The 23,613-nt window shown below is 42.2% G+C and overlaps 1 protein-coding gene across 4 annotated transcripts in view; it reads left to right on the top strand.

Moving 5' to 3' along the window:
- tln2b (talin 2b) overlaps positions 1 to 23,613 on the top strand; it is a 93,720-nt gene that overhangs the window by 21,775 nt on the left and 48,332 nt on the right. For all 4 annotated transcript variants that reach the window (XM_084363187.1, XM_084363188.1, XM_084363185.1 and 1 more), the window contains exons 2-7: positions 14,417 to 14,590; positions 14,681 to 14,778; positions 14,976 to 15,105; positions 15,771 to 15,926; positions 16,455 to 16,597; positions 23,378 to 23,505. In XM_084363187.1, the coding sequence (XP_084219313.1) occupies positions 14,455 to 14,590; positions 14,681 to 14,778; positions 14,976 to 15,105; positions 15,771 to 15,926; positions 16,455 to 16,597; positions 23,378 to 23,505 (791 nt within the window). In that variant the 5' untranslated portion in view covers positions 14,417 to 14,454. The remainder of the gene's footprint in view (positions 1 to 14,416; positions 14,591 to 14,680; positions 14,779 to 14,975; positions 15,106 to 15,770; positions 15,927 to 16,454; positions 16,598 to 23,377; positions 23,506 to 23,613) is intronic.

Raw genomic sequence — 23,613 nt, 5'->3', positions numbered from 1 at the left:
TGGGGCATTCAACTGCACCCATGCTGTCATAATGACCGGCTTGTAATTGTAAAGCCCTTCTGATATGCTTCCATTCTTCTCCGAGTTTCTAATCCATTTATTGTGGTCCACACTAACACATTTAGTATATAGCAAAATCCTGCTTATTACAGTTTACCGTGATTTTGCACAGATGAAGCATAAACATTGAAGCGCAGATGGAAAACAGATGAGTCTTCCCATTAGTTTGTCTTCACGAGACTGCAAAAGTAGCACAGTGAAACAACATAGAACAGTGACTGTATTTACAAATGTAGCAGGACTGTCTATGAGAGAGGTTTTTCGGTCACTTTTGTTGCTTTTGGTTTTTGTAGCTTATATTTTGTTGAGTCACAAAAGCTGTGATTCAGCAGTAATCATAGTGTCGGCCTTGCATAATGCCCCTCCTGTTTGTGCCTTAGTTTTATTTTGCTTCTTTCAGTACATAGTGAAATTCTTGGATGCTTACGGCTGAGTCTTTTTATCCAGCCTCATGAGAAAACTACAGAGCAAGACAGTAAACGGGATTCAGGCATGCTTCAGTTGATCTGCGATGGTGACAGCTTGGGCTCTGTAAACACTGGATGTGTGTAGCCTTCGAAGAATCTTCAGTGACCATCTTAAGATCAAGTAATGAAGCTTTTTTTTTTTTTTTTCGCATTCACTGGCTTCGCTTGCAAGCTGCACTGCTCAGAAAAGGCCCTATTTTTTTCTTCCTTCGGAGCTGACAGAAGCCACCTGACCTGGGAATTGCCCAAAAACCGGGGTTGCTATGGTAACCAGCAGATGTGGAGCATGAAATAGTGAGCCTGTGAGTCCTTAACTAAGCATGGCAGCATCCCTCACATGCTCCGCTCAGTATATCGCGATGCTCTCTTCTGTGTCGGTATAGGTCCAGCTGCAAGATGTGTCCAGCGGAGGTTTTCTCGCTGTGTTCCCCGTCCGTCCCCTCGGCTCCGAGCTGAAAGCGTGCGCAAAAAGAATTTCAAGTAGTCAGCATGGTTCTCGTCAGTTGACCCTGTTGTTACACAATATGCGAGGGGGGTATGCATGCTGAGTGTGGGTGCGTGGTTAGTTGACCAGATGTTTATGAGGGGGGATTTAAGCCAGAGATGTTTGTTTCTAGTAATCAGGAACACTTGGATGTAGTTTAGGCGTGGAAATCCAGTAAGAAAGCTAGTGTGAGAAATCATTCTATGGCTCAAGACTTCTACAATATATAATTCATGTGTCCCTGTGTTGAAGATAATTTATTGTTTGTTTTGCTTGTCCTAGATCCCAGGGGTGGAAAGTAACTGACGACAAGGGCTGTTGTTGATATAATTTGTGTGTTTTTACCCATAAACCGAGAAATTTAGTCTGCATGAAGTTTATTGTCAACAAGGCATTTCCATCAACAAGAATATCAGATTTCAATAGCAAAAACAGATAAGAGCTACTCTTAAAATGAATAAAACGGCACCAGTTTGATTGCAGTTCCCTTTAGTCCACAACAAAAAACATGATTTCTGAAAATTTGAAGAAAATGAGTCACCTTATCGCAACAAACCCACACCCGTTTGATTGATATCGTTTGCAGTGCGAAAACATGATTGAGGAAAATAAATTAAACAACCAGAGATATCAGTTTCTGCGACTGAACGTTTGACTTCAAATCAGGATATATTTATGTTTACGCATTTTTCATTACTCCGAGTGTTTGTAATTTAAAAACCTAAATTTTCCATTTTCTCAAAGGGGGTATGCCTTTCCGTGTAGGCAAGTGAAATGAGAAATACATTTATTTTGTACAGTGCCTCTCCTCACCTGGAGATTGTAGCCAGTACCAGAAGAATCTAGTTACAAACATGTATTCTCTTCTTATTCCTAGGAGAAGCCTCCCAAATTTCTCTGCAGACCTCCTGTGCTCAGCCTCCACTTGAAGAACTTTCTGAAGTGTACAGCATTTGTCAGAGGGAAAGTTGTTGTATACGCCTTCTCTGGCCAATTTAAACATTTGATTCTCCAGTGCTTTTAGTCCTCGCTGAGAGAAAAACAAAGCTGCAAGGAGTCGCACAATGATACTGTGCTTGGAATGTACTCCCAAGTTAACTGAATAATGGAGTTCTTTCGTTTGCCTTGGCCTCGCACAAGTTTGCTTTTAACTTTTATTGTGCGCTCGAGATGTTGACCCATCATCCATCATTTTTGGGAGGGTAGGCGCTCTCGAAAGCATTTTTCGTTAATTGAGTGGAGGGAAAAGGGTTCTTGCTTATGTGTTCTCTGTAAAAAATCTGCCCGTCTTTGTGCACGTTTGTCTTCTTGACGACACTGTGGGGATCAATGTACCAGCAGACGATATCACAGACAGTTTCTCATTCTCACAGTGCAGCTCTCCACTCAAAGTGCTACATTATGTTTCTGTGCAGAGCCTCCAAAGCATTGAAGCTGAAGTGACACTTTCACACAGAGGTATTTTCATTTTTCAGACACGCTCTATCAAAGGGAATCAAAGTCAACTCTCTCAATTTCTTTTTCTGCTGAACACTTCCATGTACTAGTGACAGGATAGCTGAGAGGCCTGCTGGATCACACTGGGGTTGTATAGTCATGATAAATCAGGCCTTAACATTGTCAAAGCTCTCTCTTTGACCTTGCCTGCTTGACATTTAAAAGCTGACCTGAGCTGAAATCACCGCGTATAACCTACATCCAGATGACCCTGGAAGCAGTTGCGACTGTGCACCCGAGGGCAGAGTGGACGTGGCTGCTGCTGCTGCTGCTGTCCGGCCTTATATGTCCAGGAAAAGGTGGGTACAGCAGCAGCCATGGCAACTGTGGGCAGAGTTGCTGATCTGGAAACAATGGGCCAACAACATGGCCTCTCCCTGAACCTCCTCTCATGCAGCAACATGGTTTCACTCTTCATCAACAGGGGATTTTATTGTTAAAGTTACCACTTTGACACGGTAATAGGCAACCATGTTGGTAAGTGTAGCTCCTGAAGACGTTGTGCAGGAAAACTAATCAGAACGGCGCTTCACGATTTAAGTGATATGTCTGCTTGTGGTCTTCCCAGCTAAATGTTTGATTTGCTTAAAGAGCCAGAACAATGAATCTCCACCTTTGTGTGTCAGGTTCCTTCCTCTGCAGCATGCCAGAGGACATTAAATGCCGATAGAGCCGCTCGCTGTATCACACTTTGGAGAGAAGCCAGTGTATGTTCCGTTCCACTGCTCTTGATACTGTAATCAGCATGCAAGTGGTGCTAGGCAGTCAGCCACTGAAGTATGAGAGAGAGGCTCAGAGCTGGGGAGGGAGGCAGCGCAGACCGGAGATTGGAGTTGCCTGATTTACAGGACATGACACTCCGGGGCAGAATATAGTGATCGTGGGAGCCAGAGGTGTGAGAGCGTCGTCTGATACTCCTGCTCACAGCCCACGGCAGGATGATCCATTATGGATATTCAAGTCAATGAAACATATTTGTGTGTGTGTGTGTGTGTGTGTGCGCGTGGTCATGCTCACAAACACCCACATTCACCTCACCCTCTACCTATTGTGCTGTCTTTGCTTGCGCTACAATCTTAGGCATCGACTCCCACATGGTTTGTTAATAAAAGATTGTGTTGCTCATTTTTCACGTGTGTTGTGTAATGAAGTCATGTTTGGCAGGCCGCTCTCGCAAGCTGCTGCTTCTCATAAGGAAAGGCCGCATCAGTTTTGATTTTGTTGCAAATTGCCGGGAGACAGATGAGCGTTGAGATACTGTGGGAGCTGGGCTGGCATCTTAACTGTGACCTTTCTAATTGTGATGCAATGATTTCACGAGCCGGCTCTGCCTTGTACTTACATATTCTTGCACTAATTACTGTCACATCTGAGAAGTCGACTTGATACTCCTTAATCTCGCTGTGCCTGTCCGTCTGCATTTGATAAAATAACTTTTCAGTTATGTCACACTGTATTGCCGGCACACACAGTGGTCCTTCGATCACATTGTGTAGTGTTGTTGAGAGGAGAAACAGAGGGCGTCTGACTGCAAGTCTCCCAGTTTGTTTGAGGGACGTGGCTGAAAGGATATTAGAAGGATACCGTCTTTTATTTGAGTTGATTTTGCAATATGCTCAATCATTTTCTGATTTGTGTATTGTGCTGCTCATGGGAAATCATACATTTTAGCACATGAAAGTTTAAATGTACTAGCTCTGCCACTTTTTATTCAGCGTGCACCGTTGAATAAAGTGTGCAACATTTGACTCGGTGTACTAAGATAGCATCAGTTTATACATTTCGAAACTGCCTTCCGAGCGTGTCTTGTGAAGCAAGGAGAGGTCAAAAAGTCACACTGGAGGAGTGAGATTTGTCTGAGATTACCTCATGTATCCTCTATAACAGGGGTGCCCAAACTTTTTCCATTGGTGGGACAAAACTGAAAGTTAATGTTGGCCAACGGGCAATAAAGCAAACACCTCTTGTGTTAAGATGCAAAATGGTACTGTATGGAGCCCTGAGAGGCTCTTATGTGTTTATTAAGACAAAAATAATAGGGTACATGATAATCTTTCCAAGTTCCTAATTGTTTTTTTTCCACTAGCCTCTTCGGTCTTCCATAGATCCCAAGTCCCACTTTGGGCAACTCTGCTCTATAAGACATTGAAATTAAGATCAAGGTTCAATGAGGATGTAGTAGTAATGCTGAATTAGAAATAATCATCAAATGAAATAATATAATTCAGGAACATTCACTATAGCTGCTAAATGGTAACTGAGAAGTGCACATACCTCCTCCCACTTTGTGGAGCAGGCGAGAAACTGTATTTTTTTTATTATTACTGTTTTATTATTCTATAATGTTTTATTGAAATAATTTAGTGCAGCTCTTCCACACTTCTCTTCGTGTGGAAGAGCTGCAGCCAGTTTGTGTAAATCTTCTTTCTTTAGTGATTGAGGTTGTATTGAATTTTATAGAGACGGAAAAACAGAAAAGGACAAGTCAGTATATACAGCACAGTATATACAGTACAGCGTGCAGCTTATTTTAGGACTGAGATATTAACAAGTATAAGAGAAAAATTAAATCCCTGTAACATAAGTGTAGAAAAGAATAGAACTGCAACAATTAATGGATTAGTTGTTAACTAAAATAGTAATTTTTTTAAGGAAAAAACATCTAAGTTGTTTGATTCCAGCTTCTTAGATGTCAATGTTTTCCTCCATCTTCACCCCTCTTTGACAGTAAATCGTATCGTTGGGTTGTGTACAAAACAAGACATTTGAGAACGCCATGAAAAACACTTCAGCATTTTTTGATATTTTACAGATCAAGAACTGATCGGATCGTTTAAAAAACAATCGAGAGATGAATCTACAAAAAATAATAATCTTTAGACGCAGCCCTAGAAAAGAGGCTGTGAGTGTGAACATGATAGGGAGCTAAGCCGTGGGTATATCTCAACATTTCTTTATCTGTCCACAAATCTGCACCTGCTTCTGAGAGGTGGGTTCATTTCCTTGCTAAACTGACCCTTACAAATCAAGTGAACCTCAGTAAATACAGCAGAATGTGCAGTCAGCGCACTTCATCACAACTCCTCTTGTGATTTGTGTATGCATAAAGGAGCTGAGTACACTTCACTGATTGCACGCAGGTTGCATCTCAAATGACAAGCAAACTGAGCTCCCAGGTCGGTAAACAACATGGATGTCTGCGGGTGAAAAATGCATCTCGGAGTTGGAGAAAGTTAAATAAATCATACCCAGGGTGCCAAATGCCAAAACTCTCAATCACCTCGGATTGTTTAGGGGTCCCTATGAAAATCTGGTATAGATGAAGCCGTGCTTTTGTTCGACAGAGACGTTGTAAACGACAACCCATTCTGCCTGCTGTCAATCACATGCTCATTCTGGGGATGCTGGTCCCTGAATAAGGAGTTATGGTCCACCGACCCATAATGTTTGAATGCACTGCAAGCAGCTAATGTTACAGTTTATGCTTTACAGTTTTTGTGAGAACTGAGAGGGAACAGTCGTGTTCCTGTGAGCAACAACCTGTTTTGGTTTTTCATCTGTTGTATTTGTGTGAGCGCTGATGTATTTTATTTGACAGGTGAAGATGCCTTTTTTACTTTTATACTGATTTCAGTAAGTAAGCTAATATAAATATTAAATGTGCACTTTGTAAGACTTGGCACACTTATTGAATTCATACTCTGAACAAATATGGGGCAATACATCACCAGAGTAACTGATAACTGCTGCTAGCTAGTTAGTTAGCTGAGTTAGCTGTGTAGCTAGCGGTCCCATGAGCTGACTCGAGTATGCCTCGACAGGGGGTTCGGAGCAATGGGGAAGTTTTGCCGTTTAAAGCAATAGCACAGGAGGCTGGAACTGCTAAGGCTAGCTGGTTAGCATGCTAACTCCAGTAGGTATCTCTTCAACACAGCACAGAGACGTCTGTGTCCTACTATTGACACTGTCATTTCTTCATTTTCTGTTGATGATCTTATTTTTCTTTTTCAATGTTCTAATATAAAAATCTTACATATTGCACCTTTAACAAAAATAGGAAATCTGTTGGATTTTCTGCTGATATGAAACTACAGTTTACTCTGGAAGTAATCGTGCTGAAAAATTCCCTCCTGCTTTTAAACCTGCTGTAGTATTTCAAGATCAAACCATCCATATGGTATGCAGTGAACAGTACATAACAAGCAGAGCTGTGTGGGTTGAGTGGTGGAAGCCACTTCACAAGCACCTGTTCAGTATTTTATGCTCATGATAGTCATATATACAGAAAGTACAGTACATACCCAAATATTTTATGCTCACAGTGTTAATAAAATGGAAATGAACTAATAGTGGCTACTGACTCCAAACCTGTTCCCTATTTCGCATCATTACATCACTCAGTCTGGCATAGTTATCAGTCAAAACCAGATGTAGGCTAGTGGACCAGAGGCTGCTTACTGTAAATGCTCTGAAAGAGATTCATGGTTAAAAATGTGGTCGATACTGGAAATAAAATCATCATGGGCTCGGTCCTTTCTGTTGTTTTCTGCTGCTCTGCATCCATCAGGGCGTGTAATGAAATAAAAATGTTTGGGCAACATCTGTCTGGGCCCACCATTAACCACCACTCCCACTGAGGGACTGACTCAGACACCAGGTCGACCCCGCACTGGCTTGCCGACTGAGAGACCAGTACATTGGTTGACTGACTGCAGCTGCTGGGTGGAGCTCTCCTCCTCTAGTAGCTGTTTCTGTCTCCATCTATTACAAAGCTCATTCTTCGCTCATTCTTCACATCTCTCAATGACGGCTGGTATATATTGTTAATTCTGCGATACTCCAGGACTGCTGGACAGTCTAAATGGTACAATCACCCACTCTTATAATGTCTCAATTTTATGAAGGATTTGTAGTCTAATTTGAAAGAAATTCAGTTTGAGAATTAACAGATCAGATAAAAAGAAAATGGGTGTGTGTGAATTACAATGAGGAAGAAACGGTAACATGTATTGAACCGCTTCTGCTGTGGATGCTTTTGAAACGGCGCTGCTGGAGGACGCTCTACTTTGCAGGATATTTTTAGTGTAAGAGGAGCTGCTCTCTCCCTCCCTGCGACAAGGGCAAGAATCATAATTTCTGTCAGTATCTATACCCTCAAATTGCATTACAGCGGAGTGTGTCGCCCAGGAGCACAGCCTGTGGTACAAAGAGTGGGTCACAGCAGCAGCAAGGTTCATTTTTTGTACAATAAGTCAGTGTAACTGTGAGTGGCTCTGAATATAGAGCGGGGGTTTGTACCTTTTTGTAATTTTTTTATCTGGAGTATTTATTTATTTATTTTGTCTCGACAACCACTCCCTAACTAATACTCTATTAAGTGAAATAATAACAAGCAAGCCACTTACAAAATGACAGCTTGTTCTTGGTAGTCCTGGTGAACTTAAAAATAGCAAGGGTCAGTTCTCCTTCATAATAACGTCCGGACGTGTGTTCTTGCTGGAGCAAGGTTTAATTAATTTATGAAACGTATGGAGGAAGTGATAAGGGTGGAGGCGAAGGCCCTTTGACTTATTAATTATTTGAATCGTATTCAGGTGGACTCCAGTTTCAGTCACTATTCTTTGCAAGGAAATGAGCACAAGGACATCTTGATTAAAAAGGAGAGTAGTTTCTACATGGCATAAGAAAGCGGACATTTTGAAATACATGTAACAGAGGGCATGGTTAGTTTTATATCTACTGTCTGAAAAGAAGATTCAGTAACCCTTTTTTTTTAAGGGTACATTTATTAACTAGTTACTTATTAGCATGCTTATTAGTAGCATACTGGCTCTATATTAGTCATGTAAAGCATTTTTTAATTCCTTATCCTGCGTGACTATATTCTGTTACTACTTGGCCATTAAAGGTGCACTACGTTGTTTTGGGGAAGTAATTTTAATCGGACAAACTAAATAAACAAACTCTTAGTTTTCATGACTGAATAAACTGAATAAACAAACTGACCTTAAAAGGACAACACAATTTCATGCTGTTTTACTTTGTTTATATTTGGCGGACCCTGCCGCCTTTCTAGCTTCAAACGGTGTTCTGGGGAACAGCTTGTTTATTCAGTAATAAAATATTTCTGAGTTTGTTTATTGCCTCATTAATATTGTGAATATTATAAATCTGGGTCTAAATTTCTTCTTTGAAACTACATAGTGCCCTTTAAACTAGGAGTTTTCCCTCAATAACCCAACCCAAGTCAGTATCACAGCAAACCCACCCATCCACCTTAATCTCCTGCCTTCAGAAACCTTCTGGCTCTTTACACTAAGTTAGTCTTTTGCTCCTGTCGTTATCACCCCCTGCTGCACCTTTATACGCAAACATCGACACGCGCTATCCTATACTGGGTCGATGGTCTATTACACGCTTGACTTAATAATTACTGCATAATAATAGCAAGTAAGGAAGTGATTAGATTTATTTGGACACTGTTAACACTGTAGTTTGGTGGTTTCTTACATAAGAGTAGACCATGTTTATGAAGTGCTATTAGAAGGGAGAATGGCTATTCACATGGTAATACCACCTTATCAGGCTCGGTCTGAGCAAAGCATTGTAATTCATGTGTTACAACTTTCTTACTTACTATCAATAAGCAATGATTAGAATAGTCATGTAGAATAAGACATTAATAAGGCCTTTATAATGACTACTAAAGAGCCAATATGCTACTAATCTTCATGCTGAACTAGTTAATCATTAATATGTGCACCCTAAAGTCTTTTGTGTCGTATATTTTTACAATCTCTGGACTCTCTAAAAAAGCATAACCATGCTCCATCCATCATTCTTTTGGCAGCTTACAAACATGTGACTTTTTGCATCAGTGTACCGTAATCATATTCTCCTCATGTTATTAATGTAGTGAAAGCGAGCTGGCAGAATGATGTCTCTCCGGCTTCATATGCTGCTCAGATTACAGCCCCGGGCTGTTAAATAGATGTATAATAATTTGCTATGTGTTAGTTGTAAATCAAGTATGCCTCACACACATAAAGATGTATTTATGGTGATTGATTAATGCTTACCTCTTGTGTATAGTTAGGGCTCTGATTTACCAAATTCAAATTAGAAGGTGAAGCGTTCAGAGTGATTATATAGCAATCATTAAATCTAGAAACAGCTTTCACATCTAGTGGGAATAACACACCTGACCTTGGCGCATGAGTTGAACAGAAATATAGCGTCTGCGTTTGCAGGAACATTGGATTTGAATACACAGATGTTGGCTGCTGTGTGACCCACCGTCGCCCTCGGACTAACTGTGTTCCAGGAAAACACAGTGGTCTCCAGAGACCTGCTACGGTCCTGCAGATGACTGACCTTGCCTTTCATTCAGACGGGGGATATAAAAGGCTGATGTTGTGCTCAGAGTGTCGGTGCGGGGATGTAAAGAGGAGAGACGAGGAGGTGTGGTGTGCAGCGGTTTAGCCAATTAGCATTTTCTCAATGCACACATGCTTTAATCCTGCTGTTCTTAACAGTCCTGAGAACTGCTGAGGTCTGGATTACTCTCAGCCCTCCATTCAATGCCACTGACACACTACACGCTTAAATTAAACAAAAATAATGGTCCACCGGGCTGGAGATAATATGCTATAGTAAATGCCACTTCAGTGCATTTGTTAGGTTAGTGAGGGAGGCAGCCACAGTATTTTCCTGCCGCTTAACTGGCTATTTCGTTTGACCTTTGGGGTTATTTTCAATTGCATCACAGCTTGTTAAAATCGAATCGGCATCCTTTGCAATACTATAGTAGAGTCGCCTTACTGATCTACCTTTTATTCCTAGAGTGGCTGTTTTATCCTCGCAATAATCGCCGCTGATGGTTTAAGTAAAACTAGAGATGTTTCTGTTTCTACTCCCGAATGCTGCTTAAGCAGAAAGAGTCGAAAAACATCTTGTTTACCAGGGAATCATTACTGTTTGTCCCGTGTTCTCAGTTTATTAGGCTGACCTTGAAATTCCTGCAGCAATGCAATGAGGGGGGATGGTTTAGATTTTGTTGGTTTAGAGAAAAAAGGAATTACACACGCTATAAATTAGTTGTTTTTCATTCCAATTGAACTCAAGTTGCTCTCGTTATTATTTTTGCTCGCAGTGCGCTGAAGGTCAGGAAGGGTTTAAGATTCCTACTGTAATTAATGTCTTCAGAGCACAATGTCAAGTGTTTGCACTGTGTACTCCTGGATCCTCAGAAAATATATCTCGTATTACACAAACTATAAGGACAAAATTGGTTGAAATAATATGACGTCTGCTGTAATCTGGTGTAAAATGCAGGGGACAATGCTGCACAGTTGTTATCTGCATTGTTCAAAGCAGCTGTGAAGCGCTCGTATGCTCTTCACAGTAGGAAATAATGGCCGTGGTATCAGCCTGCTATCTTTGTTGCACTCTGCATGCCCTGCATCTTCATTTTCAAACTGCATGAGAAACACGCAGGCGTGTGCTCTGGTATTGATTGAATAAAAACCACAAAATTGAAGCACCCCTGTACAGCGTTGTTGTACGGTGTCCTTGAAGGAATGTTATTCATTCCCATCCCCACCCTGTTCTGCTCTCAAGGGTCATTCTGCTTCAAATTTGTAGTTCTATCAGAAGCGTTTTAAGGAGGACTGGTCCAGACAAACGGCTCAGGCCACGGACCAACACTGTTTAAATTTCCTCCTTGGTCGTTGTGTGACAGACTGGTGCAGTAATCGCAGCAGTTGTTGCTCTCGGGCTGTGCACTGCTGCTGGTATTACAGTCAATCATTAGAGCTGTATCCTCTCCAGATGGCTCCTGCCTCCCCTGGTCTCTATTGAATTGTCCATGTTTAGACTCCTCCAGCAAGCTGCTCTTTGGCCATTTTCATGTCTTAATATTTAGAGTAGCCAAGAAATCGAATTCAAAGCAGGACGTTTTTCTGATCGTCACGGGAGATAGTGTTTTGAAATTACATTTCGAGGTCTACCTACTGATCCAGAAAGGGTAATAAAATAAAAAAGATTTAACAGAAAGGGAGTTGCTCCTTGTCGCTCAGATGTGGATCCATACGTGCTTGTAAGCAGAGCTAATGAGGAGCTGGCTGCGTTGGAGTGTTTGCACGAGGATCCTAGTGAAAACTGTGTGCTCTCACACTACTGTAAGCTCAGGGATTATCATTATCCTCCTGGGTTTCATCATGCGGTTTCTGCAGCACTTTCTCTCTGAAGTGACTGATGCTACTCACAACAGACGAAAGCAGCTGTTGTCAGACGCAACCTGTCCGAAATCCTTGAGAAACCTCGCCACAATCTGTATATTTGGCACGTGCGTGTTGTTACCTGTGAGTCTACATCCTGAGCCTGCCGTGTTGTCAAGAAGAGAGTATCTGTGGAAGAGCTGGATGACAAAAACTCGGTGGGGCTCCCCTGCTAGCCCGTATAGAGGAGAGCTCATGCCGCGCCATTACCCCTTCCTCTTTGTGCTTGTCTTTCCCACTTTGTATGAAGAAAAGCTCAGGGAAGGAGTGGGGCTATTGGAAAGGAACACATGGCCACGACGGAGCCACAGTCACAGGCAGGCTCATTCACAACTCCATCATTACAGAAAATTTACTTCTCAGACTTTCTCTGCTCTGGTTCAAAGAGGGGCCTGTGGATGAGCTGTGAATCCTGAGCACAAAACAAGCCTTTGTTTCCGAGTGTGGCTGAGATCTGAATCGTGTCAGTGTGAAGATTTGAACTTTTGCCTTCATATCCAGACGTGGAGACAAATACCAGAATTCTTTTAGTGATGAAGTAGAATTTGGAATAGTGGAGCAGAACTGATGAATGAGTCGACTGCCAGACGATGTATCTGCAAGTCATTTGATAATCGATTGATTGTTTCAGTTCATTTTTTTAAAGCAAAAACACCAGAAATTCCTTGCTTACAGTTTATCAAATGTCAATATTTGTTTTTTTTGCAGTCTTACATGATATTAAACTAACAGTCTTTGTGTTTTGGACAGTTGGTTGGAGAAAACAAGACATTTGAATCAAGAAAATAAGATAATCTTTTGTCATTTTACAACACAGGGTTTGGTTGCGCAATGAAATATTCGTTTTTTTCCCTGCAGGCCACGCACACATAAAACATATATGCACATTTTTAATAAAGAATTGAATAAAATACATATAACCCCTAAAATGCAATAATTCTGCAGTGCATTTTTTGTATCTGCACTAGAAGAAAGTAACACCAGTACTCGGGAACTTGAATCCGTGCCGGTATGCCCCATCTTCTCTAGGAGAGATTGTTGGCTTTGAATATGTCACAGACTAATTCTTGTTGGCAAAAAAGTAACGACTCGATTTTTGGTCTGAATGTGTTTGAATGAGAGCCTCCCGGGTGTAGATGGCCCTATTCATCACGTTCATCCCTCTCCCTGCTGAAGCCAAGGTCAAGGAAAAGGAGAAACCCTCTGCAGTATTAGTCTCTCTCCTTTTTTGTGCATATGAGAATCTCAGAATACCTGAATTGATTCACCCTAATTGCAGTATGTGACAAAACACCCACTAATTTGTCTCGCAGTCTAGTCGGATGCTTCTGGGGGAGAGTGCGAGCCAGGAGAGGAGCGGATAATGATGCGGCGGTGGAATGTCATTTTCTGTGTTTTGACTCGGCTCGTGTTATTCCTGACGATTAGAGAGATTTGCACTTATTTCTCTTTTTCCGCTGCAAGGTTATGTCTCTTGCCTTCGTTCAGCTAATTCTACACACACTGCAATCAGGCAGAACCTTTCAGACGCGCAACCCTTTAATATCAGAACAGCAGGGGAGAATGAGGAGCTGCCGTACGGCACAACACTGATTCACAGGTAAAAAGTGTCCCCGAGGAGATAATTGCGAGGATTTGTTCTGTGCCTTGTGGTGTTGTATATTGCCTGTGACTCTCCCTCTTCACACTCCCGAGCTTGACTGTTTTTTAGAGAGGACATTTTAATAACCGCCTGTTGATACTAGTCATGATGCAGACCATCTATTTGAGATGTCAGACAGCGGTTGGGCTGGCTGATATGGCCTCAAAATGGTTATATCCCCATACACAATCTCTCTCTCTCTCTCTCACAATCTCTCTCTCTCTTTCTATATATATATATATATATATATATATATATATATATATATATATATATATATTCTTAAGCATTTCATCTTCTGCCCATTTTCAGGTTCATAATTTAATTTTGGGTTACTGCAAGAATGGTTTACATGCTTTAATGCTCATAAACACATCACTTCTCTCATACTGTCCAGTGCAGCAGCCCTTTATTCCGCCTCTGTCTGAAACGCTCTGTTTCAGCCCCTCTGTCTTTACACACGCCTGAGCCAGCAGCACCGCTCACCGTGTTTCCGTTCGGCTCTGTCCTGTTTTCAGCTTCAAATTAGCTTCACTGCTATCGTGAATATAGGCACAAATTATGCAAACGTGTGACACTGGGATGCAGTGCGATGTCAGGAAGTCACAGAATTAAAGGCAGGACTGCTGATGAGGCGTTTCAGGAGCGGCGTTTTCTGTGGAAGAGAGGCCCTCCCATTGGCCCAGACTGAATTTTTTAACTCTCAAGACCTTTTACATGCACACTGAAGGAAAGGAAAACAAAATACAGTGAGGTTTTTGATAAAAATGTAAAGAGTATTAGAACGAGTACAACAGTCTGGTAAGCTCAGAAAATTACATGACTTTACTGTAATGCAGCCTTTAAAACAGGGAAAAGACAACACTTGAGCCATATCACAATATAATGATATCCAAAATCTAAGACGTCATGATATTGTCCACCCCTCGGTAGCAGCGTGACTCTACACGCTCTGACCCTTACATTGTGTTTCTTCTGTGTTTTCCAGCTGTGTAGGTCGGTGAGGCCATTAAACTACCCACCAAGATGGTGGCTTTGTCACTAAAGATCTGCGTGCGCCAGTGCAATGTGGTGAAGACGATGCAGTTTGAGCCATCCACGCCGGTGTACGATGCCTGCAGGATCATCAGAGAGAGAGTCCCGGAAGCCCAGACAGGACAAGGTCAGTGGATGATTTAGAAAATGTCTTTAAATTTACATCAGGGAAATCTATAGGCAGCTACATTCACATGTTTCACTTTTTGTGTGTCAGCGTCAGATTATGGCCTCTTCCTGTCTGACGATGATCCCAGGAAAGGAATCTGGCTGGAGTCTGGAAGAACCCTGGATTACTACATGCTGCGAAATGGAGTAAGATTAAGTCATATAGTTTGGGGTGGGGAGCTGTCAGTGTGAATTATCATCTCTTTAAGTGATGTAAAGTTTCCAGTGGGACCTGTTTATGCTTGTGTTTATGCCTCCCTTGCTTGCTCGGAGCGACTGCAGTTTAATATCCAGAAGGATCAGTTTAATGGTGTCATTTTTGCTTCCTCTCCCGTTTTTTTTAGGATGTTTTGGAGTACAAGAAGAAACAAAGGCCGCAAAAGATCAAAATGCTGGACGGCGCGATTAAAACCATCATGGTGGACGACTCGAAAACAGTCGGGGAGCTGCTCGTCACCATATGCAGCAGAATCGGTAAGTCTCCACGAGCCGCTAATATGAATCTTGTCAAGCCATCGTCCGAGGCTTGAATTATTCATCATCTATTTTATTTTTAGACCAAGCCATACAACTTGACTTCATATATTAATGTACATTACTGTACAATTCTGTGCTATGAAATTCATATTTAAACAGCCGCATTTGTTAAGCACTTTGGAGCATTCATGTACGCTTGATAAAACCCTAATCACTTTTTGTTTAGGGTGCAGTGGGCATGATTTATCAAGCTCAAACAAGCTCGTTTCTAATAAATGCTGAAGTGTTCTTCCTAAGGGCCAGACGGTGCCATCCTCGCCTGTCACTGAGGTGTTCCCTAAGCAGTACATTTCAATTATAATGGGCTGCTATCAAGCTCAATTGGGTGAGGAGGAGAGGGATGTGTGTCTGGCAGATAGCGTTATTGGAAAATGTTTGTTTGGAGTAGGTCTTTCTGCTTGGCTTCTTCTCCTCCTCGGCTTCCATTTTAGTTTTTGCTGGCTCTCTTCCAGCTTTCCTTCACTTCTGTTTCAGAGCCCAGAGATAAAAAAAAAAAAAAAAAGAGAGAGTGCAAGGGAATCGAGGAAACGCTTTCACTATCACATCAGTAGTTATCGTCCCCTCCTCTGAGAATCTCCTGGCTAACTTGTGCCCCTTTTCAGGAATCACCAACTACGAGGAATACTCCCTCATTCAAGAACTGACGGAGGAGAAGAAGGAGGATGGGATGGGGACGCTGAAGAAAGACAGAACTCTGCTGCAACGAGACGAGAGGAAGATGGAAAAGCTCAAAGCCAAACTCCACACGGATGATGACTGTGAGTGCGAGCGTGCAAAAAAAAAAAAAAGAGCCTCCAGGAGCGTTGTTGGTATCTTGATGGCTTCACACCCTTTTTTTATTTTCACATTAATGAATCTGACTCAACGCCATCATGTGGACATGTGCTTTATCACCAGAGTCTAATTTATTGCATGGACATATCAAAGTTTAATGAAATTTCCACTGTTATCTTTCCCCCCCAGAGGACACCAATTAAATTTTGAAACATTCGAATATATAAATCACCCTCCAACTTTGGCTGGGAACTAGCTTTTTCGTCTCAGCAGAAAATAATGTAAATGACACTGTTTATGCCCTGTCAAGATTTTCACTTCCCCCTGTGAATAATTTGCTAGATTGTCTGCCTGAGCTCGTCTGCCTGAGCTCATCCGTCTGATGCCTGTCTGACGTCTTTGAACTGCCTGGTTAATTTCACCACCAGTATCCCTCCTCTGGTAACATCTCAAAGTGAACGTCTATTCATTTCAGTGCATGTGATAACGCGGCGTGTGTATTGATTGGGCAGTGAACTGGCTGGACCACAGCAGGACGTTCAGGGAGCAAGGGGTGGAGGAGAGCGAGATTCTGCTGCTCAGGCGCAAGTTCTTCTATTCGGACCAGAACGTGGACTCGAGGGACCCCGTCCAGCTGAACCTGCTCTATGTTCAGGTAAGCCAATTACACACACCTTTTTATGCTGGTGCAGCAAGAAAACAGAGGGAGGCAGGATGGCCTACTGTACCCATTTTGTACACGCTGTGCTGGTACACAATGTGAACGCTGTACACATTTTTTGCTGTTAAAAGGCCAACCTGCAAAATGAGGCCCAAGCAGGCCCAACATATGGTTTACCCTGCATGTTTTTTTGTGCGTGTTGTGAAAAGAAACGCAACATGCAATTAGACTCAATAACTATGTTGTAGTGTACAACTTACTTCTGTCCAGGTCTGGAAAGGATGAAATGTATATAGCTTAGATGTGATCCAGATAGGTTTGACTAAATTCACACTGTACACTATCTTCTCATTTCTCAGTTTTTACATCCTTGATTCCTTTCCCCGCCACCTCTCCTGGTGTCTTAGTCCCTCCTCCCTGACAGGAGAGCGGAGGCGGCAGAGAAGAGACGGGAGGAGAGAGGAGTCGAGGCAACAGGCATTTAACAAAATGAGACGTCCGCGCTTCAAAACCATATTTTAAAGCGATGTCAATCAAATATGACGTGTGGCACATCAGCATCATCTGTCCATTGTTTTGTTATCGCCCACTGCTATATTTAATGTTCTCTGTCAGATTAGCTTAACAGTGTTGCTGTCAACTTATATACTTACTTACAGTCATTTCACAACAGGGCATATTGTGACATGAGTGTTATCAAGGTGAAATATCATCGGGGATTATGGTTAGAACAGCACCTAACGAGGCACTACACAAACGACGAAAGGCGTTCAATCATCTTAAATAAGTAATACAACCTGTCACCACAAAAGAAACATTTTGAGGCCCCCTGTGCGTCACGCCTGCTCATTCCCCTCTCCTCAAGATGCATTTCAGGAATTGAGACATCTTTCAATGTGGCTCGCTGAGATCGATTTCTGGGTCGCAGGCTGGCGCACAGAGGAGAGAGGAAACGAGGAGGTATTAATTAGGGAAATGAGAAGAGCGCTATAAATCCTTGAACATGGAGGCAAAGCTTTAGTTGCAGATAAAGCTGCGTTCTGTCTGGCTGCTGAGTGCAGCAAAACAAGCGCTTAACACAACACTGACAACTCCTCAGAAAAGTATCTGGCTCTTTAAATGCTATATGCTCCACATAGATTCACAAGCTAGTGGCTAACTTTAGATAGGTATCCTACAGCGGGTATATGAGAACCTTTTCACTGAAAAACTGCCGCTGCTGCTGCTGTGGCTAAACACGAGACTGACACAAGAGTGGATCAAAACAGTGAATGTGTGGGCTGTATAAGCAAAACAAGCTGCTGAAGGAAGCTAAAACGCCTCATAGAGCGGAGCAGAACTGCAGACGCTGGTGCTAATTCTCTGATTTGTCACGACAAGCAACCACTTTCACATTATTTATTTTAAATTGATTGACATTGATATATAATTATTGATTCGTGCAGCTTTAAGTTCCTATTTGATTCCCACCGTCACACTACTGTTTTCACATCAATGTAATGTAAATGGAGATTGCATGGCCACTATCTTCTCCATACATACATGCAGCTATCAGCACCACTGCTGTTTGTACTGATCATTGTTGGGCCCGTCACTCTGAGTAAGCCAGATATTTTAATGTGGGGAACACCATCCCTCTGTTCTTTGTGCTCTGGCAGACTCAGTAAGATATTGCTCGAGACAGATATCCCTTCAAGTAGACTGTGCAATACATGATTGACAATTGCACGGCTGATTAAACGAGCACACTACTCAGTGTTTCTTTCTTCTGATTTTTAACCTTCAGAGCATGGCTTCCATTTTGAAATTTTTATTTTAAGCAGATGGGATACTATCTTATTCAACACCATTTCAAATTGGCTCATTCCAACTCACAATGCTTCGACTGAAAGAAGTATTCCAGCTCTGAACATGCTTTGCGTGGCCGCACCATTCTTTCAAAGGGAAATATTCTAGATGTCTTCACGACTTCTCATTTTCTTCAAAATTCAGCTTGACATATTTGGTGTCCTTGGTGACTTCAGGATCCCCACTGGAATTTCAAATAAGGTTTGAGTTTGCACTGACTGACCAAACAGTGATTCAAGTGGCTGAAGAGGTTATCTGTATTGTGATATAGTGGTTGCATGTGTGGTTTGGGAGTTTTCAGAGGCCGTGAGTCACATCAATACTGAACACTCGGCATACATCTGGTTGGGGCGAGATGTAGTTTGACTTGATGGGGATATAACTGGATGTTTATTTTATTAGTTAGTTTCTTTCTCTCCCTGTGAGTGTGTGTGTGTGGTGTGTGTGTGTGTGTGTGAGCTAAGCAGCGGTAGTTTGACCAGTTTTATGAAGCGAGGGAGCCCTGCTGTTCCCGGGGAGTTCCCTGAGGGGGGTCAGCTGAGTCCAGTACGGCACTAGTCAGGGTTTGCTCGCTGCACACATCACTGCATTCACATTAGTCCATCCAGCCGCAGGAGGGGAGCTCCCCACTGACACCTGGACTCAAACACACACACACACACACACACGGATGTACCTCTTGAGAGCATGGGAGCGAGTTAAAATACTCACAGAAACTGATGTAACATATTCAAAAGATATACGCTAACAATAAGATTGTTGCCTGCTCTCCCTCACATAATCTCTGCAAAAAAAAAAATCTCTACACTTATGTGTAGTTGTTCATATTTGACTCTTTTCATCTTTTCAGTCCCTGCTGCGTTGGGAGTTCCTGAATCTGTTCATGAAAGGCACCCAGCCACCCACCCTCTCTGTCTGTTCCCGCTGCTCTCCTCCCTCCTATCTGTCTGTTCCTGTTTTTGCCTCTATTTTTCTTACCCCTCCGTTTCCTTCCCTTCCAGCTCGCCTGTCTCCACTCCCTCTCCATCTCCTACACATTCTGACATAATCGCGCACATCCCCACCCTGTTACCCTGGCACACATTACAGCGCAGTGCATATCATGCTCTCCTCTCCGCACAGACTCATATTTCCTCTCGCGGTAACGACCCCGCCCCCTGCCCCCGCCTCCTTTTGCCTCTTCGCTGCCCTTCCTCATCTGTCTTTCCCTTGTTCTCTCTGTGACACACACTCAGATTGTTACACGGGCAGATCACAGAGACTCTTCACATGGCAGCGGCTCTAATTTGTCACTGTGTTAAAAAGGCCAAACAGAGCCAGAAGAGAGATCTTTGGCAGAGTGGAACATACCCCAGGCTAACTCTCCACTTTTTATTCTTTCCTTTTTTTTTTTTTGTCCTTTCATTTTCCTCTTTAACATCCTTCATCATTCACAATTCCCGTAATTCTCAGAAACTCAGCCGCGTTGAGTAATTTAATTCAGATGGTGCCGATGATGACATTATTGCTGGTGTTTCTTTGACAGAGCATCCCTGCGAATCGGCGATGATCTCAAATGTTTATTAATGATTTGAAGCTTCCATGATTTCTAACCCACCCACATACACACACACACTAATGCGCACACACACACACACACACACACATAATGGGAGCTCTGCCAGTAACCGACTAATCTCCTTTACTACTCAGCCACTCCCTCTCTGTCATGTATTTGTGCTAAGGCCAGGATAAACCTCCGCAGCAATAACATCTCTCTGTGTGTCCTGCTCCTTTGCTTTTGCCTTTGCTCACTTTAGCTGATTCTAAAAGAAAGTATAGTCTTTGTACCATCGCATCGCCCAAAGCGGGGACAGATGATGAATTTGCTATCCTACAGAATGTAACATCATTACATCATCATTTTCTATTCTTTCCAGCAGTAGTTCTGTAAGAGCTTGTGCACTTTAAGAGCTTATGAAGCATCTCTGCTTTATTAAAAAACAACATTACAGAGAGATAGAAGAGAAAGATGGGTTAAAGGTTGGATCTGAACCATGGCCAGCTCAGATACTGAAGCTAACTTACCCACCATGAAGCCCCTAATTAATCTTTTTTAATTGAAACATACACAAGATTTTTTTGTTAAAATACAAATAAATAAAACTGTGTTCTCTCTAGCTCATGAAGCTGGTCGATATTCCTCTATTCACTGATTTATTAGCAGCCGTCCTGATCGAACTCTGCGTGCATTTAGCTGCGATGTTGTACCCCTATGTCAGCATTTATTTTTAAGGCTGTATTATACTCTGTGTGCTCTGCTGATCCGTGGTCGACTGACTGACCTCAGTGTTGCAGCCTCAGGCTGTATGTGTCACAGCTTCTGATGTCTTGTGCTTCACTTCCACCCATGCAGCTCTATTAAAATGTCCCAGAACCAGCGCCTGTTTGCCTTGTCATATCCGCTATAAGAAATTCAGGGTCTGTCCTCGTTGTCTTTTCTGTTGACAGTCATGGTAAGAGTCGTTTGACCAAGACGAGACTTGTACCTGTAAATTGGCTGCTTAATCTGAGGCTGATTGATTCGGAATGACCCAGCCAATGAATAATTTAATGTCGCTGGTAAACTTTATGGGATTATCACCGAATGAGGTTTTAAATGTGCCAAGTATACCATTATTATGTCTATGTAGCATTCAGCTGACTATTAACTTTGAATTATATTCATGCAGGTGTACAGCATTGACATTATAACTTGACATCAACTCACTTTACTCTGCTGATACACTCCTACTAACGAGGGCTGCAACTAATGATTATTGTCATGATTAACTGATTAGTTGAAGTCAGAAAATGTCGAGAAATTGTGAAAAATGCTCATCACAATTTCCCAGAACCTAAAATGACGTCTTGAGATTGCTGCTTTTGTAATCAAGAGTCCATAACCCAAAGACTTAACTTGTTCATCTTAAGAGTAGGTGATTAATTTTCTTTTGAACAATAAATCAATTAATTCAGTAGTCGTTGCAGTTTTACTCCCAAAGGTTTTCTGCCTCATCAAAGAGAAGAGCCTTTTCTGCCTGCATAGCCATTTGCTTAACAATTTCTATTCCTTGTGGTAAAATGGATATTAATTTTGTGTTTACTATCCTGTCTCAGAATAGTATTCAGGTTGTTGACCATCTTTCTGTCGAGCCACCATCATTTCCAGGCAGACTGAGTTAACTCAGCGGTTGAGAGATTGAACCTTTTTTGGGTTTCTGGCTGCTTGGCAACTGTTGTATTTACCACTGCTGGATATCGGCTCCCTTACCTCATTACCAGTAATGAAAGAATAGAGCAGCAAGCGATAACATGCATCCTTTTCATTACTGTTGTCATACTTTCACTTTAATTTTAGGGTGTTGATCATCATTAAATCGGTTCTCGTCATGTTTCTTGTTTAACTGACAATGTTCTGTTACTCCAGCTGAGTTAATGTCTGCAAAAACTGCATAAAGTGTTAACATCCAGCAGTATGAGAGGGCTCCAGCACATTTTAGTTGCTCAAAGGCAGGATAGTCTTTTCTAGGTATGTCTAACAACGTATTTACATAAGCAATCTTGCAGCCTTTTGGGAGGGCACATCGGAAAAATATGACTTCACGCCAAAGACAATGGAAACAAGTTTGCTCAGATATTGTATGGACAGTAATACTGTCCCCACTGTCAATATACAAAACCTGTAGCCTTGTATATAACACACTTACCTTAATATTTAAAGATGTTAAAGCCTCTGTATCTGTGGTAGCTTTGCTACACTCTATGTCTCAGATTTCAAATTGCAAACCCACACTCGGGCTTTTATGTACTAATTAATTTTTCTAAATAACTGCGGCCCTCTTGTTAACTCATCATAACCAGTCTGCATCCACCAAGCAATTTCTAGCATCTAACTTCACAATAAAACCATCTTGTGAACAGTGTGTAGCAGGGTGAATGGCATGTGTAAGGGCTAATTTTAGAGTATCTTCTTGCATTCAGTAAGAGCTTATGTACTCCACTGTGAATGGCACTGGGGGAAAGGACTTGATTGTGAGTGGAGGAGATTGTTGCCCTCATTACAGCAATAAGCTGCTGCTTAGTTTTTCATTGATGTAATGGGACGTAAGAATGAGTAGAGTCCACGGCGCCCACCGATATGCTAATGCTAAAAGCACTGATGGAGCCTTTCTCACTATCGGCTAGGCCTCTCAGCTTTTGGAGCCATTAATTTTGCAGCAGTGAACTAGAAAGAGGGAGTGAGAGGAGACAGACAGACAGAGAGAGAGAGAGAGAGAGAGAGAGCTGACTGCCCCCTGGAGAAAACCGCACACACTGACAATCATTTGAAAGATGTCAACAAAGGCTTCTCCCTTTCCATCTACCTAAATGGTGAAGATAATGTAGACAGCCTGGCTGAAAATGCAGGGAAACATAAGTGATGTCTCAGCAGCACCAAACGGTGTTTTTGTCTTTCTAAGTGGGAAACAAAGCATTCATTAGATTTCTTACCAACATATTGAGGGCCGTTCTGTAATGCAGATGGGATATTGCGAAAGACTGGTGCATCTCTGTAATGTGTTTTCCTTTTTAATAACACGTAATGGGCTGTGATGACAAATTGTTGGCACTGCCACATTTGAACGCCAGCAGAATGGCTTTTATTGTCACAAACAAATCTTATTTGGCTCCCCTGTGTGGATGAGTCTCCGTTATGATGTCCCTGCAGTACAGATACACTTAGTCATTCTCTCAGAAGACATCCTCTCTGAAGCCACGCTGCATTCAAAGCTCACAATAAAGTGCCCTCTCTGTTGGGTGAATTTTGGATAATACTTGTGCCTTTGTAGTTCTATCCCTTTCCTGGATGTGTGTGTGTTTCTGCTTCTTACTTACCCCCCCTGCCTCTCATCGTGTCTCCTCCAGGCCAGGGATGATATATTGAATGGATCCCACCCGGTCTCCTTTGATAAAGCCTGTGAGTTTGCAGGGATCCAGGCTCAGATCCAGTTCGGACCCCATGTGGAGCACAAACACAAGCCCGGATTCCTGGAGTAAGCCTTTTCTGTTCATAATCATGCATTTACACCAACATCACAGCAACTTTGTACTTTCATATGTTTAGTTCACAGCTGTGCATACAGTATACAGTGGTTATCTCC

This window comes from Pagrus pagrus, assembly GCF_965226575.1.
Source record: "Pagrus pagrus genome assembly, chromosome: 10".
Lineage (NCBI taxonomy): Eukaryota > Metazoa > Chordata > Actinopteri > Spariformes > Sparidae > Pagrus > Pagrus pagrus.
This window is presented reverse-complemented; position numbering and strand designations above follow the sequence as displayed.